Raw genomic sequence first — 22,781 nt, forward strand, 5'->3', positions numbered from 1 at the left:
TTGAAAAAAAGAAAACCTGTCCTTAAAATGACCTTCACTGTAAAGACACGTATTGTCCAAGCATGGGCTTCTGGACTGGTGACATCACCTGATACCAAACTGAAGAAGAAATGCCTCCTATAACAGCATAGAATCATCCATTCCTGAGAAGCAATCAACTCAAAATCTGCTGTGTCCTGTGAAGGCACAATACAGAATGGTTCCATCCCCAACAGGAAGAGAGAATGTATGATTTGGATACAATTTATTAAAAATATCTTTTTATCAGGTGCTGAGCAGGCGGCTCATTAGTGAAGAGCGCTGACTGCTCCACCAGAGGACCCAGGTTTGATTCCCAGCACCCATGTGATAAGTCACAACGGTCTGTAACTCCAGTTGTAGGAAATCCAAAACTCTTTTCCAGGCTCCTTATTCACTAGGCACCCATAAATGAGAGCAAAATGCTCACACACATTTAAAAACAATGTTTTTAAAGAAATTCCTTCATGTTTTGAAAACAGAAACCATAGCAACAGAAACGAACTTGTCTTTGATGTTCTAAGATTGTCTTTGGCAATAAGGCAGAGAGATCAAGGTTTACAGAGTCAGCTACATAGCTGTTAAGTGTAATTATTTGACCTGTAAGTCAATGAAATTTTATTCTCTCTACATAGCTTCTTCTGGCTTTCCATTGCTACAGACATGCTAAGTAAGTGAGGGCAGGAGACCCACATTGGTTGGTTGACTGCCTACTATCAAACACAGTTAATTGCCTATAACTATCTATATAATCTCGAATGCATTAAATATAACCATAAATCAAGTTTTTATTTCAATTGATGAGTAGCAGCCTGGCTCATTTTTTACCTATCCCAAGTCTGTTTTTTGCTTTGCCATTGAATCTATCAATAAGGTGAGTTACACCCTTTAAAAAATGATCCCTTGTAGATTTCTACATTATAATATCCGATGGGTATGTGAGGCAATATTTAAATCATTCACAAGTTCCCTATGGCATCGTGATAACTATGAGAGGAAATAAAATAATGCATTTAAAGCCAAGAATACAATTTTCATAAAAGTTCCCTTCATGATTAGTTTCTAACTTGTTCAGACTCAACTCTGTACATTGGGGTGTGGAGGATTTGTGCTTACTTCTACAGTGAAAATGCAGGGATGCTTTTTAGTCACCGAGGCACCATGCAGACCAGTCAGAAGTCAAACCCCAGCTCCCTACTGGCCCCCACTTTGACCTCCAATGTTTTGCTTAGTATCTGTGGAGTTCTGTTCTCTCGTTTGCTAAATAAGAAATATGCAAACCTACTTCAAGACACAGTTGCAATCATTTAAGAGAGCCATGTGGTAAGGCACTTCAAATAATGTTTAGGAGCTATAAGCGTTCAATACACACTCATTATTAAAATGAACACTTCTGAGAAATCCAAGTAAATCTAAACCTGGCTTAGTGTTTTTCACTCTGTGGTCAACAGCCAACGGCCTTACGTGCCAACTAGTAAACAGGGAAGTGCCCACAGAACACCTCAAATAATTGGGAGCCAGTTTGACTTGAATGTTGGCTTAGGTTAAATTTGCTTCCAAGTTTCATGGATTAGTGCTAATTGTCCCATGGTGTGAGCCTAATTTTACCCATCAATAAATTACTTGCTCCCATTTTTGGTTTGTCCTCAAAGGCAGTCTAGCCTACATTATTCCAGATGGGTTATTTCCAATGCAATTTGAAAAATGGGAAGGAAAACTTAATACTCGATCCCTTAAAAGAGAATTCCACGGGACTGTAAAATGCTTCATTAGACACTAGCTTCTTGGATGTGTATGCTATCAAGCCAAGGAGAGTACATGTCAAGTAGGTAACTGCGGGACATATTGCTGGTTCCCCAAACCCTCTCATTTACTCCCATCTCCTACTTCTTCCAATGCCCTGCTCTTCCCAGCCCTCTCTCCCATCATTGTTGCCACCCAGCACCTAAGTGGAGGAAAATCAGGCAGAGGAGTGGTATGTCCTTGCAGGATCATGGACACACATAAGCCCAGTTATCTGCATAGTAACACATCAAGGGCTATGTCCTGTGAAGAGTGGCAGGTGACTATAGTTTTGTTCTATTATGGAATTCAAGGTTTTTTTTCTACCTGTCCTACCTTCTAAACTAAAGAGGAATATTAGGTGACTTAAAACTCCTTGGAACTTTCCTGAGAATCCCAAACTTTAGGGCAAAGAATCCTGAGGAATGATGCTGCCTAATAGAGTCCCCCTTTTTTCTTATTTATTTCTACCATCTTATTTTAGTCTTTAAGCATTTTGTCTTCAGGCATGTCCATGCCTGTGTCCATGTACACACATGCTGGATGCCCAAGGAAGCATGTCATTGGATCACCTGGGACTGAAGTTACAGATAGTCATGAGCTGCTGTATAGAGGTTGAGAATTGAACCAGGGTCCTCAGCAAGGGCACCAAGTACTTAAAACCACTGATCTGTCTCTCCACCCCCTCCTAGTAGGTTTCAGTTTAGGGATAAGAGAGAGATGCTGTTTGAAATTATAAAATCCGAAGACACTGTCCCTAGCCAACACTTATGTAAACAGACAGACCACACACACACACACACACACACACACACACACACACACACACACTTGTGAAATAATCTCATGTTACCCAGCTCTCTGGAAATCCATCCAAATTTGCCGTGGTGGTCCTTGAACCCATACTGAAATCATCTGATATAATTTACTCTATATTTTTTTAAAAAATCAAACTCAAGTTCAAACTCAGCAAAACATTCTTGGCAAGCTAGGACCATGCCTTCTACCTCCTGGTCAAATGCTGTTTCCACAGGTAGCTGTCCTTCACATCTTCTCTCTTCTTTATAGTAAGAAACAGGCCTGGTTCGTCCTGAGATGAAATGCTTACTAAACTATTTCCATGCCATACATGTTTGCAAGAAATTCTTCTAATTTAAATTTTCATGTTTCCATTATTTTGCTCATGAACAGCTACCCAAAGAATTCAACTAACAGTCTGGCTTTGTCTTTGTTTCTGATATTTTCCCTCCTCTTCCGCTTCTTCTGACATTATTTCTAGGCAGAGCCTTTGCTGCACAAACAGGATCTTAGGTTGTTGTCTGCTTAGAGTTGGCAGTAAAAAAAAACATGACCATCCAAATGAATTGGGATGAAACACTGACAAAGGCCTAAGTTATTATTGCTTTCGTTTCACCTCTATTCAGAAGAGACTGGAAATATTTTTTCTCAAAAGGGTAGAACATGGAATGTAGACATGGTTTGGGGTTTGAGGGTTTGAGGTTTGGTTTTTCCCAGGTGCCCCAAATTAAAGTAACTCACACTTTCTGGCTATCATTCAACGTGGGTTGATTGAGCTACTGCTTTCCCAGACCTTCCTGAACACTCGGGCAGTTTCTGCTGGCATTTTAATCAGTGATTAACTGCTCCCATCTTTTTCCTGCTGGGTTAAGTAAAAGATCCATACGCTGGTTGTTCTAGGGAATTTGTTAGGCTGTAGATCATAGCCTGGTGCAAGACACGATGTGTCTCAAGGGAGCTAAAGAAGCCATAAGGAATGTAAAGAGTCACTGGGTTAAAGCCACATTAAGACAGCTGTTACATTAATGAGGGCCCTGCTTTGGAGGGGAGGCCACCACATAGAAAAATATGAACCACTCTTTATTGGTTTGATCCCATGTCCTCTGAAATTTAATAGGCTATTATTATTATGCTCTGGCCCTCACCGAGCCAGATGAGAATTTGAGGACTATACAAGCTTTGTGGATTTCAAACTTACTCTGTTTCCTTCTTAGTTTTTGACAAAGGCAAGAACAAGAGAGAGCAGGGATGAACACACTTTAGATTCTCATTCTTCTTTGTCTCATCATTGTGAAGCTTAGTTTTTATTTACACTGCATTCGAAGCTGGCTATGGACCAGTCTTTAGAACACACCAGAATGCCAGCTTCCCCAGTTATGAAGTACAGAGCTAAATCTTGAAATCAAGTGAACACTCCATGGGAAATCACAGCCTCATCACACACTTAAATGGGGCAATCACAGGACTATCAGGAGCAAAGTAGATATGATATGGCATTTTGATGTGTGTTATATCCATGCTTATAGTATTACAACACAAGAGAACTATTTCATCTCACTAGGATACAAAGTAAATGCATCCTGGTTCATGGATAAAGAAGATGGGTTTTGTCCTATGCAAGAGAGGAGCACTCTGTCCCAGTGAAGTGGGTAGAACTCAACTGTTGCAGTTTCTTTATTTATTCTTTCTTTCTTCCTTCCTTCATCCCTTCCTTTCTTCCTTTCTGTGTGTGTCTAGTGTTCACATGGATAAGCTCATGCATCATGTTCATGTACATGTCGAAGTGTAAGATTGATGTCGGGAATCACTCTCTGTCTCTTCTGCTTTATCCACTGAGGTAAAGAGACTCTTAAATGAACCCAGAGCTGGTTAATGGAACCACTTTGGTGCTAGCCAACTTTCTCTGCTGATGTCCTATCTCCTCCCTCTAAAGCTGAAGTTATAGACATATTGCCTTGCCCAACAGCATCTGCATACGTCCCGGGGATCCTGGATGTGGATGTCAGGCTTGCTCAGCAAGTGCTTTAACCACTGAGCAATCTCCCCAGTTCAGTACTTTCAATGTTAAGTTGTCAGTCTCAGGAGCCCCAGTGTACCCATGGTTACCCATGGTTCTTCTCGTCACCCTTCTAACACATCTCCAACTTACACAATTGCTGCTTACTTTCCACCTCATCCTGACCAATCCCATCATCTACTCCTTGTCACAGACCCTCTGTGAGCCGGATACCCTGATAGACAAGTCTTAATGGGCGTCCTGGGCCCTGCTCTACATCCATCCACTCCCAGCCTTCCTCTGTTCATATCCCAACCAGAGGGGACTAGTCCCTGAGCTCTCAGGATGCCTGGATGAAAAAATAAGTTGTCATCTCATATGTAGGTCAGGCACTTCCAACTTTATCCCTGTGCTGTGCCCTTGGATGAATACTTGTCCCTGTCTCTGTCCAATGGAGGCCATTTTCCCTACTTTTTTTTCTCCAAGACTTCCTCTTTTCCTTTCTTCCACTCACATGATGCATTTTTATTGCCACTTGACACATCTGCTTTGTTTGTTTCTTTGTGATTATTTGTATGCTGACTTCATTGCCCTTATTAGACTGCAGCTCTTGAAGAGAACCACTGGTCCATCTCTTCATCCCTTGACTATTCTGATATGATTTAGACCACGTGGAAGACTGAATAAAGCAACTCCTCTCCCTAGACTCTGCAATATAAGGAGACTCTTGAAGATGCTGCTTCAATAGAAAGAGCAATGCAGTGGACATATAAAAGTGTTGATAAATCTAGGGAACGTGTCAACAACTGAGTATCTCACTGCCAAAAAGTCCAAAGTTGACCATGAAATGCTGGGTAAATCACCTGGTATTTCCAAATAGAAAAACTAAACTTATAGGATGACCTAGCATTCTGGACATCACTTAGCCTTGTGTAATGTACCCAAAAAATCTGAAGTGAAAGTTCACTGCTGGTTATGAAAGCATTGTTGTACACTCGAGTTAGACATGCCAACTTCAATAGGCTCACAAAGATATCAAAAGATAATTCAAGGTTAGAGAAATGGCTCAGCTAGTTAAAGGTACACAAAATCAAGCTTAATGATCTGAGTTTGATCCCTAGAACCCATATGGAGAAAGGGTAAACTAACTCCTACGAGTTGTCTTCTCTCCTCCAGATATAATACACATGGAGAGAAATTAATTAATGTAAGAAAATAAAGACCAAAACAGGATTGTGCTAATTTTCTTTCTGTGATAAACTCAACCAAAAGCAACTTGAGAAGGAAAGGATTCATTTCATCTGATGCTTGACAGTCCTTCACCCATTCAAGGAAGCCACCAGATGAACCTGGAAGCAGGAGCTGAATCAGAGACCATGGAGGGACACCGCTTACTGGCTTGACTCCTCTGGTTCATGATCACCCTGGACCACTTGCCCAGGAATGGCACCACACACAGTGGTTAGACTCTTCTATATCAATTAGCAATCAAGAATTTGCTCCCACAGACACGCTCATAGGCCAATCAGATGGAGGCAATTCCTCAGCTGGACACATTCCTCTTCCTACATGTGTCAAGTTGACAACCAAAATCAGGCATCACCATGATCCTAAAATAATATAATTGTTTTCCAAACGATCCAATCTGTAAAAGACGAGAGTGCATAAATTTTTGCACATTTTTTCCAATGGTAAGGCCACGGATAAAGCACACGGGAGCCGTGGTTTCCGTACTAGCAGGCAGCAGTGTTAGCTTAGGTAATTATTTAACTAGCTGAAGTTTCTATTTCCTCATCCATAGGGCATGGGAACTATGTCAACTAAGAGCTTTAGTGATGATTCACCAGTTAATTTGTGTGAAATACAAGACTTAAAATTGTGCCTCGAGCAAAAATAACCAGTCAAAAATATGTTTGCTATTACCTGGGAACCACCCTCAACAGTCATATAGTTTCTGGTACACTATCAGGATCCTAATGTTGAGTGCACAGAAATAGAATGAATTGTGTGCTAAGAAAATGGCCTCCAACAGCAACCAAAGTCTACAGATTCTCATCCACGCTAAGCGCTGTTGCTAATGTGGTTTTCTTGGCTTCAAACACTTCTTGGCTGTGTGTTGTGTTGTAAGGCCAGCACTTAGGAGACCTATAAGTTTATACCAGCCCGCGCTACTTAGTAAAACCAAACAAACAACGAAAAAGCTTCCCACAAGGAGACCCTCGAGGTTCCTCCCTGGATTGGAGGAAGTCCCTGAAGTCTGGGCATCCGTACCTGCACACGGGCCTCGGTAAGCTTCGCCCTCTGGGCCAGCTCCTCCCTGGTGTAAATGTCAGGGTAATGGGTTCTCTCGAAAGCACGCTCCAGTTCCTCCAGCTGCTCTGCGGTGAAGGTGGTTCTACTCCTGCGCTGCTTCCTCTTCAGCGGTAAATCGGGTTCAGAGTCGATGTCCGAGCCTTCGTCTGATTGAGGTGCGGAGGCTAAAAACACAGGAAAAAAAAACATAGTAAAGTTGACTCCAAAAGCAAGTCTTCCCAGCCACGGTGACTGGAAGACTGAAATACTTACTCGGTGTCTTCTCATGGACACCGACCCGCTTTATATTACATTGTCGGGCTGTTGAATGGTTTGTACTCCGTTTTCACAGGTCTGAATTAGCACTCATCTGTGTTATAAATGAAACACATCTCCTTATGTAGCTCAGGTTGGTCTTGACCTCAAAATCCTCCTGCCTAATTCTCCCAGGAGCTGGGGTTGCCTGTGTGCGCCACCATACCCGGCTTTTAATTGGTTTCCTCATAAATTCCTACTAATAATGGAAGTGAACAATGAGATGTACATCGGCATAAGGAAAGCAATTATTTTGCATGCTAACTTTAAGTTTTTATTTTTAAAAGATACTATCTTTTAAGCAATTGTGATTTTAAGTATTTTAAAATTGACTTAGTACCTAAAAATAACGGACAATAGTAAACTATTAAGGATTCCCATATATTATAGGCTCCAACACTATTTTAAAAATCAGTATTACATCACTAGAAACTGCAAAATGCTTTAAGGAGAATTTATGTTTTATTAATGGTAATCTCAAGAACTAATCCAAAAGGGAGACACTATCTGGTGAGCCAACCTAAAGTGAGGTTCAAAGTCCAAGTCTTTGCTGGGCAAATTAGCAGTCCGGATTAGCTGCCTGACTGCAGGAGCCCAGGGCAAAAGGGAAACTGTAGGCCACCTTGTTCAAAAGTTATCACAAATTTCAAGAGAGCATTAGCCAGTGCTTAGACCCTTCTTAGTATCCTGCATGGCTGCACAGAACCAAAACCTCTGAAGCTGCCCCTACCATGGCTTCTTCCAAAGCTGCCTATATTTTTCTATATTAATATCAAGGGTGAGTTTTATAATTTAGTATGCAAGTGACTAGAAAAAGAAGTAGGGGCCAGAGAATAAGATAAAAATAGCACAAACAACCCACTTCTTTGGGGGATCAGGTAGCAGGGGACTGTTGGGTTTTTTTGTTTGTTCCTTTGTTTTTTGTTTTGTTTTGTTTTTTAAGAATTTGAGGCAGGGTTTCTCTGTATGGTCCTGGCTGTCCTGGAACTCACTATGTAGACCAGGCTGGCCTTAAACTCATGAAGATCTACCTACCTCTGCCTCCAGAGTTCTGGGACTAAAGGCTTAGACCACTACCACCTACACCATCATCACTGCCACAACAGCAACCATCACCACAACCATCCCTGAGCAAGTTCTGAATTCTTAGAAGAAGAAGAAGAAGAAGAAGAAGAAGAAGAAGAAGAAGAAGAAGAAGAAGAAGAAGAGGAGGAGGAGGAGGAGGAGGAGGAGGAGGAGGAGGAGAAGGAGAAGGAGGAGAAGAAAGGGGAGGAGGAGGCTTTTCTAGACCATCATTTAATGTGGAAAGAGTTAGTACCTAGTTTTCATTGTATATACTAAAAAAGTGTTAGTGCCTCTACTGCAAATTCATTCCCATAACCAAGCACCTGTTGACCAATAAGGAGAGGTTTTTATGATTAAAAGACATTGAGACATTGAAGGCCAGTGCACTACACAGGAGAGCTGTCCTCACCAGACACGGGGGGGGGGGGGGGGGGGGCAGAGCTGTCCCCAGCTATCAGGGACAGAGTCTAAGACATGAGCAGGAGCCACAGCAGCTTTGCTCCTGAGCATATTCAGTTGCACCCTAAAAGCTCCCTAAAGAACAGGGGGCAGGGCTCAGCCTTCCAGAGAAGGGATTGAGATGTGCTGTGTGGCAAATGGACATACCAGGAAGAAAACTACAGAGTCCTCAAGTCAGCACCAATGTAGGGGTGTCAAGATCGCCCAGTGGTTAGAGATGCATGCCATGTAAGCCTGACAAATTTGAGTCTGATCCCCAGGAATCATGTAAACATGAGAAAGGAGAGACTCTACACAGTTGTCTTCTAACTTCCAGGTATGCACCTGACATGTAAGCATGCAAACACACAAACACACACACACACACACACAGTATATATACAAATAAGTAAATTTTTTTATAAACATCAAAGTAAGTTATTTGCAACTCAGGCTGGTAGGATCAGACAGGCACTGAGAAAACACAGTGAGGTCTATATCTATAATTCCTTGTTCTTTTGAGGCAGGAGTCCTACTGCTTAGCCAAAGCTAGCTTCACACTCCATGTGTAGTCAAAGCTGCTCTCAAACTCATAAGCTTCCCACCTCAGCCTCCCGTCAGCTGGGATCACAAGTGTATGTCACCACGTGAGCCGTGGATATGAATTCTTTTGTACATCTTATTGTTTACACATCTGAGGGTGGGGCATGAGGGTGCTGGAGTAACAGCACACACGTGAAAGTCATAGGACAACTTTCAGGACTCAGCTTTCTGCTTCTACAGTGTGGGTTTGGGAGATCAAATTCAGCTCGCCAGGCCTTGGAGCCTTCTCCCTGGACCTAGTATTTCTAGTTTCTTGGAACCAAATCTAATTCTATCCGACAGAAGTTCAAACTTCGCTGAATTGTACAGCAAGTTATAAGCTTCCCAAAAGGTTAAATGAGTCCCCAGATGGGATTTTTGCATTTTCTAATATGTTAATACTTTTATATTTGATGCACACCTAAAGGACTTTGAAAGGAGGAAGCAGTGAATTTACCCACTAATTAAAGAAGATACAGCTGGGAGCCAATGCACTGCATATAAAAGTAAAATCTTCATATACGATACACTGAGTGTGTGTTGTGTCATGCGATTGCCCTTTTGCGTGCTCTTGCCTAGTTTAATATAAAATTGTCTCTAGCTTAGGAGATAAGGGACAGGTGTTGAATGACTTTAAGAACAACTTCTAGCAAATATTCTACATTATTAATTTTTCCTCTCAGAATTCCAAAGCATATAAAACTCTTCCTGCCACGTTTTATCCACAACCGGCACTTTTTCACATTCATGTTTAAATTGCAAGCATGACACTCCTAGAGAAACAGATGGCCTCTTCCCCAAGAAGGCAATTCATTTCCACAGACTGCTTGCCATCCCCAACCCAGGTTCCTGTTGGTCTGACTTCTCTTTCACAGTGAATGTAGGTGGAAGGCTTAACAGAGTTAAAAGTCTTTCCAGAAGCTTCCTCTGCCTGTGAGAACCCTAAATCTTCACATCTACATTCTGTTATTCTGATCCCATTAGGATAAAGGTATGTGGAAATGTTCATGTTTCCTTGGGGACTCTCCAGGGTTATTAAATTCTCCCAAGTAAATATGATGTGCCATGCATTGTCAGGTCAATTCATCAAAATCATCTCTGGTTTCTAAAGAAAACAATTGCTTGGATTTATGGGCAACACGAAGAAATAATCCTGAGGGTCAAGACCACCGTGTTTTACCTAACAATCAATATCCCCAGAAAATAACCTCTGTGAGTCCAAGGCCCTCTCCCTGACTTCTTCATGTTGGGGACTTGGCACTCACTAGGTGCTCTACAATCGCAAGTGGGATGAATACAAAGTACCTGGCAAACTTGCAAATTTCTGCTGACTCTGCTGTTTCTGCTAATCTACTTCTCTAGGGCAGAGGCTCTGCTCTCTCTGAGCCTTCCAGTATCTATTTAGAGGTATTTGGGTCTATGAGTTCTTAAAAATTGTTTTCTAAGGATTGGTATTGATGAGTATTAATTTTTTCAAAAAGGATTGTGCATGTGTGTGTGTGCATGTGTGTGTGTGCACGCACGCATGTGTGTTGAGCAGCTACCTTACGTTAACAATGAAAAAGACTCAGAATTTTTTAGCTCAACAGGATAGTCTTTTCTACCACAAATAAAATTCTCTAACTAGCTAACAAACCACTTTTGCTTCTAAGCCAAAGCAGAAAGCGCTAGACATCAGCATTTCAGGAGACAGAGAGGAAATTATTTTCTTGATCTCTCGACTGGAGAATTATTTGAACCAACTGATCATTTTTGGCAATACAAAGCCACAATTTTACAAGCTATTTGTAACTTCTCCCCATCTGTAAACCCCCGAAGGATGTGGGCTTTAAAATATGTAAAGTCAGCAATCCAAGGTTAGTTGACCAGCTAGGCAGATCTAGCTCTTTCTAACATGGAAATGCTACTATTTCCTCTATTACTCAATAGAAGTAAAACTTAACATTTTGTACGGAGTCAGCCTAATTCACAAAAAGTAAGCGAATTTGGATCATTCGGTTTTCACCAGAAGCAAATCTCAATTTTAAGTCCCAATTTTATGGCACATAAGGGACTATTTTCTTGTAGTTCATCTCTTAGCCACATTCTGCATTATCACACCAGTAGTATAAACTAGATAGTAGATCCGATACACAATATGAAAAGGAAAGCAAGCCTTCTAAAGGCAGTGTGATCTAAAAAGATTAAAGGTCTCCTCCTCCTCCCCCTCCTCCCCCACCTCCTCCTCCTCCTCCTCCTCTTCCTCCTCCTCCTCCTCTTCCTCCTCCTCCTCCTCCTTTTCCTCCTCTTCTTCCTTCTTCATAGGATCCCTGATGCTGTGACTTGGAACCTAGACAGTCTCAGCAATTGCTAGGCTCTATAAACTAGTTCTATATAGTCTCACTGATACCTTCACATGCAAATGTGTTCTACTCATTAGAGAGATAGTTTTCAAAGTTCAAATTTCAGAATAGCTCTCATTAAGAAAAAAAAAAAAAATACACACCTGCCATGGCCTAAAGCGCAGATGCTGTTGCCTTGAACTGTAAGAGAATTCACAGATTCTTTTAACTATCAGCCCCAAATGCCACTTCCGGTTGCTTGTACTGTTTTCCATATCCTCCCACAGTCCGGCCTCTGCCTTCCACACTGCCTTAGAGCCCTTTCTCCAGGGGCCATGGATCAAACTTTTTAAGATAATGGAAGATCTCTCTCTCTCTCTCTCTCTCTCTCTCTCTCTCTCCTCTCTCTATCCCTTTCTCCTAACAAACCAAAGACTTATTTACTTGGGCACAGCAGAAGAAACTGAGAACGCCAGGGTTATTCAGTTCATGCAGCTAAAGATTTGTTTCAGACCTGTGTGACTTCAGAAGACAGGCTTCACTCTTGTCACTTGGTGTACTCTAAATAGTGCACACACATGCACACACACATATACACACATATATATACATATACACACACATACAAGTACATACACACATGAACAACTATATTCATATACACATACAGCACATACACACACATACACAAATACACACAGACACACACAGACATACACAGACACACGCACATATACACACATATGCACAAATGTATATGTACACACATACAACATATACACACATATACACACATATATACAAACACATACACAAATATGTACACACATATACACATACATACAGCATACACACACACACACACACACTATCCTTTTGAGGAAGCATGGCAGAAATGAACCAGACTAGGAATTCAGTTGCCAATCATTAAGCTGAGGGTCACTTTTGCTACTATTTCTCCCACATTTTCAAACACTGCCTGAAACATAGAAAGATGGGCAGAACCGATCCACCTGCTCTCACACTCCACACCAAACGAAGACTTTCCTCACGGAATTCGGACCCAGGAAACTTCACTGGGTTCTTTAAAAGTTCAAGGTCTAATTTTTTTAAAAACCAACCAAACAAACCAATAAAATTCTGAAGTGAACCCATTTTGCCAAGATACTGGGTAGATGTTAAGATTTAAAACAGTTTAACCTTTCAGGCCTCCGTAAGTAACGTCACAAACCATTTCCTGGGCCTAACTCCAGAGGCAGCTTGGAAACCAGCGCCAGCCACAAACAATGAAAAGGACTACTCATGTATCTCTTTATTAAAGTCTTCTTTGCTGAGCAGTTATTACTGTATTACTGTATTATTATCATTATTATTATTATTGCAATTCACTTGGTAAAAGGTTATCAAGAGCTGACAATCTTTCAAAAAAAAAAGAGAAAGAATAAAAATTTGAAACACACAGGGACATCCATTAGTTACTTAATCTAAATACACGTATACATAAATTCTCCAGGACTTTTGGAAAGCACAGCCCCCTTCCTCAGTAAGTGGGTGCATAAGTCAGTATTTTTATAAATCCATTGTGTCTTTGTCTACCTAATTTTACATTTTCAGAGGCAAATTTTCAGTTATCATCCTGATGATTTCACATGAACTCCTAAGATCAAACTTGGGAAAATGAATGTCATACTAAAGAAATAAAGGAATAAGGCAACTGTCACACTCTGCTGGAAGACAAATTCTTCCCTCAGAAATAAAGTGAACTGGGAAGAGAAGGCAAAAGCATCACCACCAGTGGCCTAAGCATGAAGTTTAATTAAAGACAGAATTAGAGAACTGTAGAGTGTGTCTTTGTCCCTCAGCCCCTCGTGACCTCTTCTGTAGCCTCGGGAAATATTTCACCCTAGTTAACACTATTATACATGAAATCTTGCCTCAATTTTATAGGGATTTAGTCACATGGAATTCTGTAATTATTGGTTTCTAGACAAATAGAATTCAGAGATGGGAGACAGGCAAAAAAATAGAAAAAAAGAAAGAAAGAAAGAAAGAAAGAAAGAAAGAAAGAAAGAAAGAAAGAAAGAAAAGTAATTCACAAGCATGCATTTGGCATACTGTCTGCCTTCTCGGCAAGTCCTTTTATTTGAATAATGAAACACTCAAAACATGATGACCATTTAAACTCTGGGTTTGCCCTAAATATGATACAATGGGATTTACAGACAAGGAAGAAGGTGGGGGGCATCTCTGGAGGCCCAACTTCATACTTCATTTCCCTAAGATGGCCCCAGACCAGACTCCCACAGGCTTTTCCTTGGCTTCTATCTGTCTGGACTAATCTTGTCCCCTTTTTAGTCCACTGATAAAAAGGACAATATAAAAACAAGAATATTCCCGAAGACTCCCTGAATCAGTTCACGGTGTGTCTGAGGGTAACTACAGTACATTCTGGAAAATCTGGCTGCACCCCATCTCCGGGGCCTGTGACTTCTACCATTCCGTGCACCAGCAAGCGGTTTCAGAGCTGAAGTTGTCCCTTTACTCTGAGAAAGACGCGATCCACCTCGCCCTGTGTTTACTCGGGTGAGAGTCAGGAACGGAGCAAGACTGATACTCCCTCCGCGGACCCAGAGTAAATGACAAATGACATTTTCCCTTTGTGATCTTTGAGATTTTTGTTGACTTATTTGGAGGCTTTTGTTGGATCCCAAGAAATGGCCTGTGGCTGAGTCCTATTCCAGCGATTTCCACGGTCCATCTGTGGAACCCATCAACAGGGGCACTTACCCTCATTCAGAGCTCTGACACCTGCCTGGCAGGGTGCAGGGAGACACAAAGAAAGCCGGAGTGGATGAGAAAGGGGAGGTGGGGTGTTTTTCTTTCTTTCTTTTTTTCTTTCTTTTTTTTTCCTACAGAGGGGAGGAGGGGGAGTTTGAAATGGATGCACAGTAGGGGTTAATCCAAACCAGTTCAGAGACATCAGCACCTGCATGCTTCTCTTCCACATTAATTCACAAGCTACAGAGTAAACCAGGACATTGTTTTTAATGTTTTTAAACTGTACATATGTCAAGAAAATAAAAGAGTCATACTTCTGAAAGGAACAAACCAAAGATTTGAAAACGGGGCTGTGGTGGGGTGGGGTGGGGGTGGGGGTAAGAGCAAGAACTGGAATATGATTTAACAAGCTACCAAGCAATAAATTATCCTTTCCAGAATTCTTATCCAGACTGATATTCAAACAACTGACTTTTCAAATTTTTTCTTAGCTTATACTAATTATATGTAAGAATGGGTTTCACTATATTCCACACATAATACTATATTTTGAATATTTTCAGTCCCCATTACTGACGCCCCTCTCGCTCCCTTCCTTTTTCACACTAGCACCCCCCCACAATTTCTCAGCTGATAGATAAAGAAAGATGGTTTAATAATCTAATCAGTGGTTTCGATGTCGCCAGCAATGATTGTTTTGTTAATTTTATATATTCTTTCCATCCCAAGTGTGATTTTTAAAAGGGATTCATAGCAAATTTTCAGTTTTGTGTGTGTGTGTGTGTGTATGTGTGTGTGTATGTGTGTGTGTGTGTGTGTGTGTGTGTGTGTGTGTGTGTGTGTGTGTGCAAGGGGGGCGGCAATTTCTGACAAGGTTATGCGGGGCTTTCTCAAGGAAATATACTTTCAAGAACACTAAATTTAATTAAGACCCTGCAGTCTGTTACCTACCCAGATCCTGAACAGTCCCTGGTCTTTTGGCTTTTATAAATGTTCCTGGATCTCCTTCCTCTCAGACCCAGGCACTTCCCTTCGAAGCTGTCGCCTCCCAGCATGAGGTCATTAGAAGGAAAATAAGCTCCTGCCAGGTTGGGGCTAATCAAAATAACACAAATAGACCCTGACACTCAACAACTCCCACAGTGCCTGCCGCCCTGGGAGGAGAGTACAGATCGGTTATGAATATGGCCCGATGCGCTTGGGTCCAGGAGGGCTCCTGCTCCTCTCACAAGGAGAGATTTCAAGCGCACAACATGAGCCCTTGGGTGTTTACTTAAGATAAGAGTTAGCAAACAAACTAGCAAGACAGCCACTCACTCAGAGACTGAGCTCCACAGCTCCACACACACCTGTGTCCTAAAGTTTTCTGGGGAAAGTGCCTGACACACCTTTCTCTAGGTGGCGGTATCCACCATCCCACACCACCTGTCCCTGGGCCTCGCAAATGGCTTCCTCTGTTACAATGCTGCCGATGGAAAGACCTATATCTCTTCATTCATGCATCTGTGGGTCTCAGCTAATAGTTAATTTTGACCATTGGAAATCCTCTTCAGGTAACTCTTTGCTGGAGGAAGTGACAATTGGCCAACCCGTGCCTATGAAGCACTTCCTTTCAAGGGCTCAAAGCAAAGAAAAAAATCTTTATTGCGTTAGGAGACACTGATACTGATCCAATTAGTCCAGTGGTTTCTTAAATCCTTTGTCTTGGAGGATGTGGTGGTGAGTGTGTGTGTGTGTGTGTGTGTGTGTGTGTGTGTGTGTGTGTAAAGAATTCCATTACCAACATGAATCCAACTATCTCCCTGCAGAATGTCACTCCTCCCTCCACATACACACACCAATGTTTTCTCTGTTTTCAAAATAATAATAATAATTTGTAAAAGTCCACGGTAACTGCGACTAGAGCCCCTCAAAGACAAAATGAGACTAAATCCCCAAGAAAATGTGTTGCTATTCAATTAGGAAAACTGATTAGTTAACTAATTAATGGGCTAACAGCTTTCTAAGAATAGTCTCCCACGATAAGAACTTTCCCCTCAAGAGCTTAAAAGTCAGTCATAATTAAAATTGAGAGCTGGGGCTACGCCGGGTATCCAGGCTCCCTAAGAGCTGCTACCATTCTAACTAAGAAAGGTAATTTGCACGCTAACCGGGAACAGGAAAACGGTACTTCTGAAAGGCAGAGGGCCAAGTGACTTCTGTTTACAATTGCCAAGAAAGAGGCCATTATTGGCCATATGGGCCACAATTGCCCTCTTATCACAGGCTGGCCGTCGTGTCCTTTGGGAGCTGTTAATGAACTGGGTAATTGAGCTGCTGACATGTGTTACCAAAACAAAACAATAGGAAGAAGAGACAAATGAACATTTTATTTGCCAATCAGAGTAGGTTGAGCTTTTCACAGAGCCGCAGCTAAGTGACTGGCTAGATGCATAAAACAGTGCATTGAGAGCCGGCAGATGCAGGCGCAAGAATAGTTAACTGACAGCTCATGGCCCATCTGTGCTTAACATTTTGTTAAAGAAATTACTTGATTTGCTAAAGAGACGACTCAGTACAGCTGCCCCGAGTCCTGCGTTGCAAGAGATAAATCATTAGCTAACCTGTTCCATGCTTAGGATGATAATGCTTATTAACAATTATGTCGGGACATTTTGTCGGCACAGCTTGATGCAGTTACTGCTGAGTAAAATGTGACAGCCCATAGACATCTAACCGAATTTATTTGGGAAAGAAGAGGGACACAGCATCACACATCATCGGGACAGCGGACATTTTTAATCTCTTAGGAATAAACGAGAATGCCTAAGGTGTCACAGATGAACTGCTAAATCTCTGACGTGGAACAGAAAACCATCCTCCACGCGGTTGCAATGCGTCTGGAATCCACTTTTGCCTTCTTGTTCCAAAACTGCTGGATATTAGACATGTTCTCGTTTCATAGTGTTAACCATTAATTTCACTGATGATAGGAGAAAAAACAAACAATCCCTTCTAAATCTCCCAAATGTATTTTATTCTTTTGGAGAGAGGAAAAAAAAATTTTTTTTTCTCCCATAGTGGGGAGAAAGACCAGTTGCAAAAGACCAGTTTCAAAGGGGATTTAGCGGTTGTTTTTGTTACCGGGGCTGAATTGAAACCACATTTTTTTTCCGTCTAAGTGGGTTCCTTCCTTGCCACGTAGGACAGTTTACCTCGGAAGCCATAGACCACTGTAAACTGGTGAGCTAGAGGTAAAGCACAGATCTCAAAACCCTTTGAGGGGCTGTTTCTTCACCAGGTTGGGCAAACTGGCTCGTTGGTATCTGGTCGTACCCTGCCAGACTCACAGCCAGAGGCTCTTTGTGCTTCTTCCATTGGCTGACCAAGCTACAGATGAGAAAACAGTGAGCTTCAGGGCAAAAACCAAGGCTCCCCTAGGATAAGACCCTCATCGCCTTATCGTTTGAGCAGGGAAGGACTACAGAGAAGACTGTGGCCAAGGCTGTTCTTCTTCCTCCTTTCTGGTCCTGACTCAGAAATTAGTCAATCCTCAAAATCAATTGCAAAAACACGGATGGGAAAGGGGTGAGCACCTCAGGGGTTGTTGTTGTTGTTGTTGTTGTTGTGTGTGTGTGTGTGTGTGTGTGTGTGTGTGTGTGTGTGTGTGAGAGAGAGAGAGAACACAGCACTAAGTGCAGTTACTAAGAAAGGCCTCTCTGACTATGGAAATTAAACCTAAGTTATGTTTATAGAACTTAAAATAAGACACAGTGTGTTCAATAAGGCCAAGGGCAAGCGAGAGCCTGGCCTCCACTCATGTTTTCCACTATCTAATACTTTCGCCGTTCTGTACATAAACTGCTTCAAAGCCAACGAGTAAACGAAGGCTCAGTATATATAGACTAGGTAACAAGTCACACAGAGAACATTTCAGGGGGTAGAAAACAAAAGAATGCTTTGGCCAACCCTTATTAAGACAAGACTACCCCAACACACACAACACCCCACACAGCCTGATCCACACAAGCTCGGCCAGGATTAGCATTGACACAAGATGTTTGGAAACCAGAAGAAAGACAGACTTAAGAAGAAAGTTAAATACTACTCCAGCTTTGTGTGCCTGAGAGAGCTGTGCGAAGAAGAGAGTCGGTAAGTGAACTAAAGTGCGAGGCACATCTTTGACAAAACTGTAGAATCATCATTAAGAAGCCCTGAGGCCATACCATTCTAAGAAGCAAAGAGGGTCACCCCCCAAATCACATATCCCACAACAAACATTTATTGGACGTTTATGGTGTGGCTGACATCCTTACTCCCAGGGGTGTAAATATGAGTAATTTATGGACTCTAAACTCAAAAAAAACTGGAATACCTTTCCCAGGGCCCTTCCTCCGGGGGCCAAAGAAAGAGCGCATAGAAGAGCAAACAGAGCCATGCCCCGAGGCAACAGAGACATGAAACAGTCCTCTCAAGGCTGAAAAACCTAGATAGATACATTGTTTATTAAAAAACAGAACTTTAGATTTTGTGAGCCTAAGATCTTTAATATAGAGATCAAGAATAAAGCGCCCTTGCTGTAGCTGACACATCCCATATGGCATTTTTAAGATTGGCTCTCTGCTTTCCGTTTACTCTTGCGCTCTGTAAAGAAGAAAAGGGTGGCGTGCACAGGGAGCTTGTTTTGGAAATCCAAACCTTATCTGGGTCAATTATTGCTTGTCGGAAGATAGCAAGAGGTAATAACAGAACATAAACGAAGAAAGAAACTTTCTTCCTGGAGGAAATAGAGAAGGTTCAGCTTAATCTGCACTGGCAAAGGGATTAGAAACAACATCAGTGTCATCATCCAAAATCATGCCCAGGTCTGCAATGAGAGGGAAACGTGTTCAGAGGGCCAGGGAGGGAGGGATAAAACATCAGAAGAGACCCATGGTCCCTGCCTGCATCTCCAGAGAGTGTCCAGTCGGGAGGTGGGCTTTCAGACTGCTATCATAGCTCACCAAAGGACTATGTAAAAGACCAGGCAAACCAGTCAAACTACTAAATGGATAAAGTAGAGAACTTTATCCAAAGTGGAAATGGCTGCTTTGAAATGTTGTCTTTTCTTTGTTTCCAGGCAACAGGCAAAGTGATGCCAAGTTTAAAGTAAGGAAGGTTGCGTGTTAGGATGACTAACTTACAGCTCAGGACACAGGCAAGGGTTGTTAAAATATGCACTGAACCTCCTTTGGTCTGACATAGGGCTAACTTCTTAGCTCTCCAAACTTGTTTTCTATCAGTAAGATAGGGTTTCAAAGACCAGTCTCAAAGGCTAGCCATCAAGAACAGTTTGTGAAAATCCAAACCAAAAAAAAAAAAAAATATATATATATATATATAGATATAGATATAGATATAGATATAGATATATATACACATAAACAATAGTTTCTCAATGTGGTGAGTCCCCAGCCATGCCCCTCACCCTTTCTTACCAGGAGCAGAAAAACAACATAAAGAAAGACCGTCCCTAAACCGCAACACTGAAAGACAAATGAACACAGAACTTTGATGGCAGGTGTACGTGCTCCCACGTTTGCAGAATAATCTCATTGTCCGACCTGATGCCATTCCCTCTTCTGAAGACCTGACCACAGACAGCCAAGCTGTGTGCCCACCAATGCCCAGCTCATCTCAGACCTAATCCATTCACAACTCCAAAACAGAAGCCAAGCTTTCTCAAATCCACCTGGCCTGGGCCAGACATCTGTGCTTCAGGTCCAGATTTATGAAGACAGGAAAGAAGTCCCACTGCCCAGGTACCCCAGGACAAGAAGTCTAAACTCAATGGCTTAAAACAAACTAGATCTAATTTCTTTTATGTTCATGTTTGTTTTTGGTGTTTCAAAGAAGGAACTTTAGGTTTGGGTGGTGGTTGTACTATTATCTTTCTCTTGGGCAGGGTTGCGTCAGTTTTGGTTTTGAGGAGGTTTTGTTTTGTTGGAGACAAGTTTTCATCTTATATCTTGAATAGGGTCAGCTACTCAACTCCGGAAGGTGAGGCAGACTGAAGACTTGGTGAATGGCGGTCTTTTTATCAATGACACTGGCAAGATCATTTCTATCTGTGTTGTCTTTTTAGGAAACATCTTGTAGGACCAGAAGGAACTGGGAAGAGGGATAAAGGAAGCACAGAAACAGGAAGGAAGGAGGAGGAGGGAAAGGGAGAAAAGGAAGGAGGGAGGAAGAGAGAGAGGTAAGGACGGGAGAAAGGAGCAAGGAAAGGAGAAAAGGAAGGACAGAGGGAGGGAGGAAGAGAGAAAAGGAAAGAGGGGAGAAAGAAGAGAGGGATGGAGGGAGGAAGAGGAAGAAGAGAAAGGGTAGAGAAGGTGGGAGAAGAGCAGAGAGGTGGGTAAAGGATTAGAGTCTTTTCCTTTCTAGTAAACGATAATTATTAATAAGGCAAAAAGTAGCTTTGGAGTCAGTGGACTGACTGCAGCCATTTTTTTTCCCTCCAACTGTTCTGGGGTTAGCATAGCCTTCCTGTTCCAAAGAATTAGGATTAGAAATGAAAGAGCCTGATGTGTCCTGGTCCAAAAGTGAGTGACTTGACTATAGTCACCCAGGGATATATCAGGACAGAAGCCAGAATTCAAAGCTGCTGCTGCATGGTGTAGTTTACACTTGAGTCTCGTTGCTCATCTCCCAAAGTGTCTTGAGCAAAATTGTAAATTATGCTGTTTCACGATTTCTGTTAGTGTTTGACATTTTAAGCTGAGTTTTGAGACTGTGAAACACCTCTCTCTTATATTCCCAACACCTACAGCTGCAGTTAACGTACAAATGGGCTATGCGCTCACGGTAAACATACATGCTCACTCACGATAAAGACGAACAGCAAGAAGGATGCTTCTGTAATGCAGGTATGGAACCCGTCCGGTTACACAGCTGTAAGGCCTGAGTCATCAGAGGTGGCTGTTAATTGGCCATCCCTCCCCATCCCCCATTTCTAGCAGGGTTGCAATTAAGTGGGAGGAGAGCTCTCCTTCTTCAGAATAGAAGAAGCCAGAACAGGAAGCCTGTGTGAATGGTTGTGTGGAAGCTTGGGCCCAGTCGCTGGTGAAGAACTGCCAACTGGGGTGAAGGAAGACAACAGCCCCGATAATTAGCAACATAATTAAATGGCAAGAGGAAAACCAGGGACCGACCACGATTTAAAAACTGCTTTCTACTGCTCTCTCAAGGCACTCCTGTCTTATCCTGAGAGCTGCTTGTCCTAAAACTCCAAAAGTCACTTCAAGGATTGTCAGGAACTCTTCTGAAATCACACATGGAACCACAACGTGGAGGTGGTGGACAGAAAGAGGTCCCTCACACCTTAAATCTCCCATCCAGACCTTCAGACTCTAATCTCTAATTGTCTCCCCTTTACTTCATAGTCAAATCAGTATTTTCCTCGGACTGAATTCTTTAATCAACAGTAGCAAGTAACTCCTCCCACTAAAGAAGTCTCAACCCAGAACTTAAGGAAAGCAACCAATCAAAGTACAGTACATTTCACTGAGCACCTTCCCCCCCCCAAAAAAAAAATGAGTCTGTGTGAATGGATATATGTCCCAACCGTTTGAGAAATCTTGTTTTTTTGTTTTTTTTGTTTTTTTTTTAATGAAGTCGATACTTGGTATATTTAAAATGACTTGCTCAAAAATCTCAGCACACCAGCTAGATGATAGAGTTTCAAAAATAGACCACCTTCACTCAAACAACAGCCAGAATTTTTTGGGGGTCCTCTATTACTTTGTATCAATTACAGATTTTTTTTCTTTCATTCAAATCCCATTTACTGTCAAATGATGATCATTAATAATCAATCTTGTAAGAAATAAAAATTAATATGTGAATATATTGGCTTTAAAATATAGGGGACTAATAATTTACTGTAAAACAACATGTAGATAAAACCTTTGGTATGGTTTTAATTTATCAGCAGACTAGAAAATAACTGACTTCCAGAAGCCTTTGTGTGACTGTCCAAAAGACCAAGGCTTGATCACATCTTGGTTCCTAGCCTGTCCCACTGTGTCCCTAGCCTAGAATTTCTTTCTGCCTGTTTTTATCACAATGCCCTGAAAACCTAGTTCCACAGTCTTACCTGAACTGACCAGCCATTAAAGGCCTTTTCTCCCTCCCTCCCTCCCTGCCTCCCTGCCTCCCTGCCTCCCTCCCTCCCTCCCTCCCTGCCTCCTTCCCTCCCTCCCTCCCTCCTTCCCTCTCTCCCTCTCTCCCACTCCTTCCCTCTCTGTCTCCCTTCTCTGCACTGCCAAGAACATTAGTATTTCCCATGTGTCTGCCAACTTTCCTTCCTCATTGAACTGTGACTAAAACTTACATGTCAACTCTCGATGACCAGGTTCATTTCTCTGATTGGCCACTTC

The 22,781-nt window shown here is 42.0% G+C and overlaps 1 protein-coding gene across 3 annotated transcripts in view; it reads right to left on the reverse strand.

Moving 5' to 3' along the window:
• The window catches only part of PAX3 (paired box 3), a gene marked incomplete at both ends in the record, with an annotated part of 92,209 nt that overhangs the window by 22,646 nt on the left and 46,782 nt on the right, over positions 1-22,781 (reverse strand). For all 3 annotated transcript variants that reach the window (XM_080933184.1, XM_080933183.1, XM_080933182.1), the window contains one exon: positions 6,866-7,071. In XM_080933184.1, coding sequence (XP_080789310.1) covers positions 6,866-7,071 — 206 coding nt within the window. The remainder of the gene's footprint in view (positions 1-6,865; positions 7,072-22,781) is intronic.

Source organism: Micromys minutus, assembly GCF_963924665.1.
Source record: "Micromys minutus genome assembly, chromosome: 19".
NCBI lineage: Eukaryota > Metazoa > Chordata > Mammalia > Rodentia > Muridae > Micromys > Micromys minutus.